The 8,912-nt window shown below is 48.9% G+C and overlaps 2 protein-coding genes across 4 annotated transcripts; one reads left to right on the forward strand and one right to left on the reverse strand.

Annotated features, from left to right (window-relative positions):
* Positions 1-136: 136 nt before the first annotated feature.
* On the forward strand, positions 137-7,805 carry LOC117139458 (DENN domain-containing protein 5B). Of its 2 annotated transcripts, XM_033301766.1 has the most exons (15): positions 137-244; positions 536-989; positions 1,045-1,154; positions 1,743-2,155; positions 2,219-2,508; positions 2,571-3,651; positions 3,772-3,978; positions 4,679-4,856; positions 4,915-5,254; positions 5,318-5,447; positions 5,505-5,755; positions 5,832-5,977; positions 6,044-6,162; positions 6,229-6,611; positions 6,666-7,805. In XM_033301766.1, exons 2-15 carry the CDS (start codon positions 716-718, stop codon positions 7,085-7,087), a joined length of 4,344 nt encoding a protein of 1,447 aa, XP_033157657.1. In that variant the 5' UTR covers positions 137-244; positions 536-715; the 3' UTR covers positions 7,088-7,805. The 2 variants fall into 2 exon arrangements, with proteins under 2 accessions (XP_033157657.1, XP_033157658.1); XM_033301767.1 differs by lacking the exons at positions 4,915-5,254; positions 5,318-5,447; positions 5,505-5,755; ... (2 more) ...; positions 6,229-6,611; positions 6,666-7,805 and having other exon boundaries at positions 4,459-4,773.
* On the reverse strand, positions 7,700-8,766 carry LOC117139466 (Golgi-associated plant pathogenesis-related protein 1). Of its 2 annotated transcripts, XM_033301777.1 has the most exons (5): positions 8,654-8,763; positions 8,472-8,603; positions 8,168-8,403; positions 7,852-8,097; positions 7,700-7,767 (listed from the first exon to the last, which is right to left on the reverse strand). In XM_033301777.1, exons 1-5 carry the CDS (start codon positions 8,690-8,692, stop codon positions 7,755-7,757), a joined length of 666 nt encoding a protein of 221 aa, XP_033157668.1. In that variant the 5' UTR covers positions 8,693-8,763; the 3' UTR covers positions 7,700-7,754. The 2 variants fall into 2 exon arrangements, with proteins under 2 accessions (XP_033157668.1, XP_033157669.1); XM_033301778.1 differs by lacking the exons at positions 7,700-7,767; positions 7,852-8,097 and adding an exon at positions 8,098-8,116 and having other exon boundaries at positions 8,654-8,766.
* Between the last annotated feature and the right edge of the window lie 146 nt (positions 8,767-8,912).

Genomic DNA, 8,912 nt, shown 5'->3' on the forward strand with positions numbered 1-8,912 from the left:
ACATGCAACTTTACTTATTGTTTAAAACAAAACATATTGTTTTATGCAATTGATTTTTGCATCGGTATTTTAAAGAAAACCCTTTATGTCTTAAGTTGATTTATTATAACGGTCATTTTCTTTTGGGTTTCTCTTCCTTACACAGCCTGGTCACACTGGCCACCAAAGTAGTTTGTTTTTGCCAAAAAAACTCAGGTCTGCTCCACTCCGCGATATTTGTTTGCCCAGCTGGTCTTTGTTGTTGGTAGGTCCAAACAAACACGCAGCCAGTGTTAACCCAGTTTTGGGGCTAGTGATTGCTGCAGCTCCCACGGCCCAGCAGCGGGTTAAATCTAATAGTGTAATAGGGAAAGAGGTTGAAAGAGGAGAGTGTTGTGTTATTGGTGGTGGACGTGGGCAACGACATTGGCATAGAAAATTTTGCATACTCTCTCCTTCGCACACGCACACCTTCGTCGAAAGTGTAAAAATAAAACAAACAAGTAAAAATAGCACTTGGCTTGTTGTTGTGCCTAAAGTTGTACGTATTTTGCAGACGGAAATTGATTGGTTGTGTAAATTGGAAAGTGCACGAAATCGCGAGCGCATAACGGTACATGTATACACACACAAGCAGCACACGCACACACATGGAGGCAGTGCTTTTTGTTTGATGTCCCATTTGGCGGATTAAAGACAAAGAGAGAGAGACAGAGAAACGGAGGAGGAGGACGCGATGACCACACGGGAGAATGTGGTGTCCAGTCGCCTGTCCAAGTTGATGCTCAGCAGCGGGAGTGGAAATGGCAGCGGAAGTGGCCCCAACATCCAGGTGGCTCCATCCTCCACCCTGGTGCAATCTCCCACCTCGCCCGGAGAGCAGTCCCAGTCCCAATCCGAGCTGAACCAACTGAAGCGGGATGCGGATCCGCAGTTCTCGCGCTTCGCCGACTACTTTGTGATATGTGGACTGGATCTGGACACGGGTCTCGAACCAGATCGCTTTGCGGGTAAGTGACGAATGCTCACCGAGATCGGGATTAACTTCACATCTACGCCTCTCAGGGGACAACCTGCATTGCTCGCCGCTGGATCGCGCCTACAAGAGCAAGCCTTTGGCCCATTATCCCGAGAATGTGCCCTGGAATCCCTTCGATGCCCACGGCATATGCATGGTAATCATAAAGACTGTTTGAAGTCACTCCCTAGCCATCTTAGGGTGGGTCGGTTAAAGTCGATAAGATAACGTACGATAGGCTGAACTATTTAAATGGGTCCCTTCATGCTTATTCCCAAACACACAGCAGTTTGATGAATAATTAGATCACAGAATGATTTATTGCCATCTGTCAATAGATTCAGGTCAGACAATGTGAATTTTTAATTTTTTTTCGTTTTTACGCAAATTTTATTAATTTTTATGAGCAACCATTACGCATTACATGGTAATTGTAGAACTAAAGCATAGAAAAATTTATATCTTGCGAATGACCGAGCCACCCTAATCCATATTCATGTCTAATTGAGCTCAATTGGCTGCCCTTTCGGTGGAAATTCATGCTTGGCTAGCCAGTTCATTGATACACTCGCCGCGAGTTGTTGTGAGCGAAGCACTTATAATTGATGCCACGAATACGACAGCGTCACCACCCCTCTACCGATAAACCTTATCTCGGGCATCTGGGCATGTGTTCGAATGAATGGATTTTATTTATGCCCGCCACTTGAGATCGAGAACTCACCCCGCCATTTGTCTTCCACAGCTCTCACTACCGCAGGGACTGCGCTTCCGCACCCAGAAACATAGCATCGAACCCCGTTTCCACTCGTTTGCCACGACACGAGAGGATGGAAAGCGGTGCTATGGGTTCAGCCTGGTGTTCTACGAGGAAATTCGGAACCGAAACATTTGCGGGGCCATTCACACGCTGCAGAGCATGTTCATCACGGAGCTCTCCAATGGCCAGCAGACGCATTCTCTCAGTCGGGTGAAACAGGATGGTCCGGTCAGCCGGTCACTGCCAAGGCACTTTAAGGTGGCCGGACAGGCGCCGCAGTCTGCACAAAGTTACTACGACATCAACAAGGACAAGTTGTACGTGGCGAAGAGCATCACTCTGATATGCCAGGCTCCGTACGCCTTTGCCGCTCAGATGTTTCTCAAGAATCTGTACAGGTAAGTGAGATACATATAAAAGGAGAATCCCTGTACTTAATTTAGCTACCTCTTATTACCTAGATGTCTTCCTCGGCAGCCTGGTGCTGGTATCAGCTTGGAGTCCTACGTATACAATATACTCTACGAGGTTATGCTGCCGCAACCGGGCAAGTCCATCCGGGTTTACCTGCCTCCCACAGAGCCGCATCTGCCACCCATTGCTTTGATTCTTCAGCGTCCGCTTCTAGCCACCGAGTTGCCTCTGCTCGATTTTCCGCTTAGGCTGCTTTTCAAGTACCTGGGTGTGGAGTGTGTCATACAGCTGCTAACGTGCGTGCTCTTAGAGAATCAGGTCCTGCTCCGGTCCACAGGTCAGAACTTGCAAAACTGGAAATACGGAACATATGCTATAACCTTTTCATTTCCACTGCAGACTATCAAAGACTTATGATCGTGGGTGAGTGCATTACCTCGCTGCTGTTCCCGTTCGTATGGCCGCACGTGTACGCTCCCATTTTGCCGGCCGCCCTGCACCACTTTCTGGATGCGCCAGTGCCCTTTGTGATGGGATTACATGCTGAGTGCGAAGCGGCTCACAAGATCGGCAGCGAGGCAACCCTCTGTTTCGTGGACATTGACAAGAAGCACATCCAGCTGCCAGAGGAGCTTCCAGTTTTTCCTCACAAGGTGGATTTTATGGCCGAAATTGGCTCGGTGCTGGACAAGTTCGAGATCGAGCGAGATCGGGACCAGGAGCCTAGTTTCCGAAACGGCTATGTGGGCAGAGGAGCCGGAGGAGGAGTTTCCGTATCTGGAAGTAGCGGAGCAGGTGGTGTCGATGCCATGATCTCCAGCTGCACCTTGCCCACCGGATTGCAGGCAGCACGGCGAAGTAAGGAACGCTTTCAGCAGATGCAGGAGACCGTCTATACTCTGTCGGGATCGCCGGGCGGGGGCGTTGTGGATTACCAACCGCTTATAGCGCATCCATCGCGAATCGATCATGTGCCACGGATCGCTGACTTTCTGCGTAGGAAGGGGGGCATCAGGGGAGCTGGCTCTCCGGTGGGTAGTCCCACCGTCTCGCTCTCTTCCTCGCCGGTTGGCATCTACCACGACGTAGACGCAGTGGACGCCACCATGCCAGTCAGTTCTCGTCGCGCAGAGAAGCAAAAACTGAGCCCTGTGGATCAGTACTACCAGGACCTGCGCATCAACAACTCGGTGCGGGAGATCTTCCTCAACCGATTCGTGCACATGTTCCATGCCTACGAGTACTTTGTGATCTACCCAAATCAGGCTCGAGACGAATGGATCTCAAACCGTGAGACTTTGCAGAACTTCGACAAATCCTCGTTTCTGTCCGACCAGCCGGAGCATCATCGCGCGTTTCTTTCGCGCTTCCTTGAATCTCAGATGTTTGCCACCCTAATCGACAACAAGATCCTGGCTATGTGGGAGTCGCAGCCCGATGAACAGCTCCAGCTGTTCGATCAGCGCGTGAAATTGCTGAGGTAAGTCGTTCAAGTGCAATGCTAACCGCTCTATTACTTATTGTTGATGGCCAGCAACTTACTACCGCCATTACAATGCAGTACACTAACGCTTTTTCTTGTGGCATTCGAACATTTCAGGCGACGACACGGGGAAAACATGATTGCCGCCACCAGCTACGAGCCGTGCGTGCTCAGCCAGGACTCGCAGCAGGGCTTCGAGAAGCGGCTCAACTGCATCGACATCGAAGTGACGCCTCCCAGCGAAATTCTGGCCAACCGAGCGGCCTACTTCCGCAGCTTTCCGCTGCTCGAGAAGGGCGTGCTCAACCAGGAGTGCGCCTCGAGGTAGTTGCCCTAGTCGCCTAGTTCCCACAGCTCCCCTGTTCTTGTATAGTTAGTCGTAGAGCACGTCCTGCTTTAAGACCAACCACCAGTCCCCATCCCTAACCCCCGCACTCATCCTATAACCGAAATCCCCGCCGGGGATAAGTGTACCTTGGCCCTAGAAAGGCTGACAAACGTTTGATATTACCTAAATGTTAGTTATAGATACCATAGTCTCCTAGCTGTACGTAGATGTATATCGTGTACCTTTGTTAGCTCAAATTAGATCAAATCGAATAAAGTAGCGCGTTTTACACTGGATACTCCCTTCCGTTGGCATCATACTTTTATTTCTATTTCTATTCGTATTCGTATTGTTTCTCTTAGTGCATACCACTTAACAATAAATTCTGCATTCTCCAATCGTTAACCGAGACTCTTCTTTTCGTTTGTTTTGTTTCGTTCTCCCGCCGTAAATTGCACCGCATGCACCGCCCACAGCTCACCGCCTGCTCCACCTCCACCCGGTCACCCATCCAGCCCATCCTCCAGCCCCCTTCGAAGTCCCCACTAATCCGCTGTCTCTTTATTCTCGTTCGAAATTCAAACTAAACTCAAACCGATCTTCAAACTCATTCGCGCTAACATCCATCAAACAACCAACCTCAACCAAATACCGTATCCGAATCCGCCTCCGATTCCGCATCCGAATCCCCAACAGAGGCAACAGCCTGCGACGGGTGAAGAACGGCAACAAGTGGCGGGCCCGGGAGATCTCGCTGGACCAGAAGCCTGGCTCGAATGCCATCAACCGACTGTCGGCGAACCTGACCACGGCGGACGTGAGTCCGGCTCTAATCGCCCAGGCCAACTGGACGTTTGTGGAGCGACTGCTGAAGGTGTGTTTTGGATAATAAGGTATTGAATAGAACTATGCTTATGTTTGCCTTATTGTAGGATATAAAATCGAAGACCAAGCGGATGCTGCTGGAAAAAATGGGTAACGAGGCAGTGGCGCTGGGCCTCAAAGGCGACGGCATTGAGGAGAACACCTTGATAGCCAGCATGTGCGATTTGCTGGAGAAGATCTGGTCGCACGGCCTGCAGAACAAGCAGGGGAAATCCGCTCTGTGGGCCCATTTGCAGGCCTATCTCGAGATGCAGGAGTCCCGAGGTGCTGGCGACAGCTCAGGAGCAGAGCAGACGCCACCGGTGTCCAGCAGTCCGGGCAGCAAGATGACCATAGCCACAGCATCGCCCGCTCTCGCCTGGAACGCAATGCGCAAGCGCATGGACTGTAAGTGGAGTTTGTGTTGCAATCAATCATTTGTATATTTAAATGTTTAATCTCTATCGTTAGATCTCTCCACATTCCAAACGGACTTCGACAGCCCGCCCAGTCCGAATCGCAGTCGATCGCGAGATCGCAACAAGTTCGTGGGCCTGGAGCAGCTGTGCCCACTCCCCGAGTCGCTGGAGTTCGATGTGAAGTAAGTAGCAAATCAAGGAATCTGCCTTCCTAAGTCACCAAATACTTGCTCCTGTAGAAATGTGCTGGCCATGGCGGATATCAAGACGCATATTGGCTATACCCGCGCCTGGGTTCGCCTGTCGCTGGAGAAGAAGCTGCTGTCCAGGCACTTTCGTACCCTGCTCTCGGATGAGGCTCTGCTGCGATCTCTGTACAAGCGATCGGCCTTCTTGCGCTGCGAGGAGGAGAAGGAACAGTTTCTCTACCATCTGCTCACTTTGAACACGGTGGACTACTTCAGCTTTACCAACATCTACCCCACGACGAGTAGGTCACGCTAGCAGTCCAATATATTGCCTGTGCTCACACTCCCCTTGGTTTCGCATTCCCTTCCCGCCCACAGAGCTGCCCTACCGCGTCGTGATCTTCCCCTCCCGCAAGTACGGCTCCTACCACACCTCCAGCAACGTCTGGATCATGGTCTCGGGCACCATGAATGAGACGCAACGGGTGCCCGTGCCGAAAGGATCCTTGGAGTTCATCTTCCACGTAAGCTTTTCGTTCGTGCATCATACATTTTAGATAACCACCTATTGAATTCCCTTTCATTTGCAGTACAAGAACCTTGGCCTACTGACAACCATGCGCATTGGACACGACAACTCAGGACCCAGCCACAAGTGGCTGGTTGAGCAGGTGGTGATGCGCAATGAGGTCACCGGCCACACCTACAAGTGAGCTAACAGCAAGTCGTTCAAAAATGGGCTATGAGTAACACAATATTTCCTTAACCCAAAAAGATTCCCTTGTGGACGCTGGCTGGGCCGTGGCGTGGATGACGATTCCACGGAGCGCCTGCTGGTGGGCCAACGTGTTTCGACGAACGCGAAGAATGCAGAGCTGGTTCCTGGATCTGATACGCGCACCCCTCCTCGGACGCGAAGCCCCAGTGTGCAGCGCCAGGAGACATTGGCGCCCTCAGAGATTCAACACCAGCTGGGCAACTGCGTCAACGTGCTGGTCAAATGGCATTACAAACCCAGCCGGGATCGGGATGTGGGCACACTGACCAACCTGCTGTGCGGAGACGATGGTTTGGTCAAGTGCCTGGAGCAGGTTTTCCTCTGCGGCTTTCGGTCGGCGCGATTCTTTGGACGAAATCTGTACATCTGGGACTATTTCAGTAAGACACATAGACTCTAGGGTTTTCAATTTCTAAAACCTTTTACCATTGCAGCCAAAATCAAGGAGCTGTTTGAACACAATCTGCAGATGGAGCTGGATGACTCATCCTCCAGCCTAGACTCCTCGTTTAGCAATGGAAGCGGCGGCGGAGGAAACAGCCTGCAACGTCGGGAAATCTCCAACATTTGGCGTTTGTACGTACAGCTCATGGACGAGATCAACGGCACGGCACTCGGCAAGGACGGCAAATTCCAGCTGCTGATCTGCCTGAGCCTGCGGGAGCACCTGCTGACGCGTCTGATAAAGCCAATGGCTCTGACCAAGGTGACGCACGAGATGTACGAGGAGGAGAGCTTCCTTAGGCGTCGCAACCTCCTCACCTTTCTCATCCAAATCCTTGAGCCGCTGGACGACTGCCACATCGTGCTGGAAAACTCAATCACACAGGGCATTCGCATCGCGTCCCAATGCTGAGGATCGGATGCAATACCGCTCCCAATGCAATACTCACGCCACATCTCACCCACGGACATTTGCAACCAGTGACCTAGAGAATACTCACATACATATGCTCTTGAGGAATCTCGTAACTCTCGAATTCGTTGTTAGCTTTTACCATAATACGAAGCGGAGGAACTCCTGCCCCTTATTACACCTATTTCTAGTTCTAACTATAATCCCAAGCCTAGCCACTAACCACTTGCCATTCGACCCGACAGCTTGGATGGATGCCAGTCCCGGGAACACTGAAGCCAAAGTTGAACAAAATTCCTTGTCATCGACGCAATCGAATTTTAAAGACATTTACTGTGCAATTAAGACGTTTACTATAACAAATTCTAAAATGTTGTTCAAAAATCTCCATATATTTGAAACGTATGCGTGTGTGTAGCTTAGTAGATAAGGTGTCCCAATCCGAAACCGAATCCAGTCAATTATCCTGAGTTCCATTTTTAACGGTAGCTTTTAGTTTAGTTGATTTTACCAAAGAATCTTTGTTTTTTATTACGACCAACTTATGGCGTATATTTGTATATTATTATATTTTGGTACTTGAGTGAGTGAAATGAGATTAACCCAAAGGTGTTTATGTTATAATCCAGCTTTATTTTTACACTTTAGCCAAACACGTTTGCAGACACTACCTTAAGACCCTGAAAGTCAATAAATACAAATACGCAATTGACATATACGCTTACAAGTATGGCATTTACTTCGAGTACCGCTGGAAAACTTACAAAATTCTGGACGTTCCGCACAGATATAAATTTAATAAGGTCGTTACGAAAGACAGCCAGTTACCAAAAATGTTGTGGACGCCATTGCGAGCAAATGTTATGCGAACTGTGGACTCAGACCCATGGTCACCGCTAATGTGTTCTGAATCCCAAAACGTTGTTGGTCGCTTGGGAACATTGGACGCCATCTCTTCCAAAATGTTTCCAGGAGGAGCATACCTCACTACTAGGTATCGTGTTTCTTGTCTGCGGAAGACGCAATTATCTTGCACTTACTTCGTCTTGCCATAGACGAGTAATTTTATCAGATACTCACATTCTTCCTAGTCCAACGCCAAGCCTGGTGGAGGCGTTCCATATCATGGCCGTAAACCTGTAATACTTTGTGTTCTCGGCGAAGCCTCGGTAATGAAACCAAATTCGAACACATTCCCTAGGCAAGGCATCCCGGAAAACGCACACGATTTGAAGGTGCTTGCCCGTTATTGGGCCCGTTGCGTATAGGTATTCCAAGTAGTTCTCTCTGTAAACACCATCATTCCTTACTATTTCCTAGAGGACGATGGAGACTGTTCAATTTTAAATAATTTGGGTATGTATACAGAGGCCGATAGACTTGCCTCCGCGTATTCTGAGCACTCTGTACAGAGATCTTCGTCCAGAACCATCGGCTGATTCCCGTACTTGGCCCTCCTTCGATTGTGAGCCTCCAGGATTAAGGATCGAAGACCTATGCCGAATGTCTGGTTGCACTAAAGGGAAATGGGTTCTCAGACTGAAGAAAAATATTAGATCGTACTACCTCGATGGCGATTAAAAACAAAATAATTTTTATGCTCATTGCTTGTTACTTATTTTGCAGAAAGATTTTCCAGAATATGACAACTTTCACATAGTATTATTAAATAAGCAAGGCTTATTAAAACTTCATTAATATGATTTACAATTTCGAAAAAACATGACGTGAATGAACATGTTAAGTTTGTGCCGCAAATGCTAGGTTTAGGATTCTTAAATAGTGTTATTTTTTGATTAAATAAAATTAAATTTAATTTAAATTT

This window comes from Drosophila mauritiana, chromosome 3L (assembly GCF_004382145.1).
Source record: "Drosophila mauritiana strain mau12 chromosome 3L, ASM438214v1, whole genome shotgun sequence".
Lineage (NCBI taxonomy): Eukaryota > Metazoa > Arthropoda > Insecta > Diptera > Drosophilidae > Drosophila > Drosophila mauritiana.

Coding starts and splice junctions, on each gene's coding strand:
- LOC117139458 (XM_033301766.1), top strand. CDS start 716: ATGACCACACGGGAGAATGTGGTGTCCAGTCGCCTGTCCAAGTTGATG. Junction 4,857..4,914: donor TTGTGGAGCGACTGCTGAAG/GTGTGTTTTGGA, acceptor GCCTTATTGTAG/GATATAAAATCGAAGACCAA. Junction 5,978..6,043: donor CCTTGGAGTTCATCTTCCAC/GTAAGCTTTTCG, acceptor TTTCATTTGCAG/TACAAGAACCTTGGCCTACT.
- LOC117139466 (XM_033301777.1), bottom strand. CDS start 8,692: ATGAGCATAAAAATTATTTTGTTTTTAATCGCCATCGAG. Junction 8,404..8,471: donor AGTGCTCAGAATACGCGGAG/GCAAGTCTATCG, acceptor ATCGTCCTCTAG/GAAATAGTAAGGAATGATGG. Junction 8,098..8,167: donor GGCGTTGGACTAGGAAGAAT/GTGAGTATCTGA, acceptor CGTCTTCCGCAG/ACAAGAAACACGATACCTAG.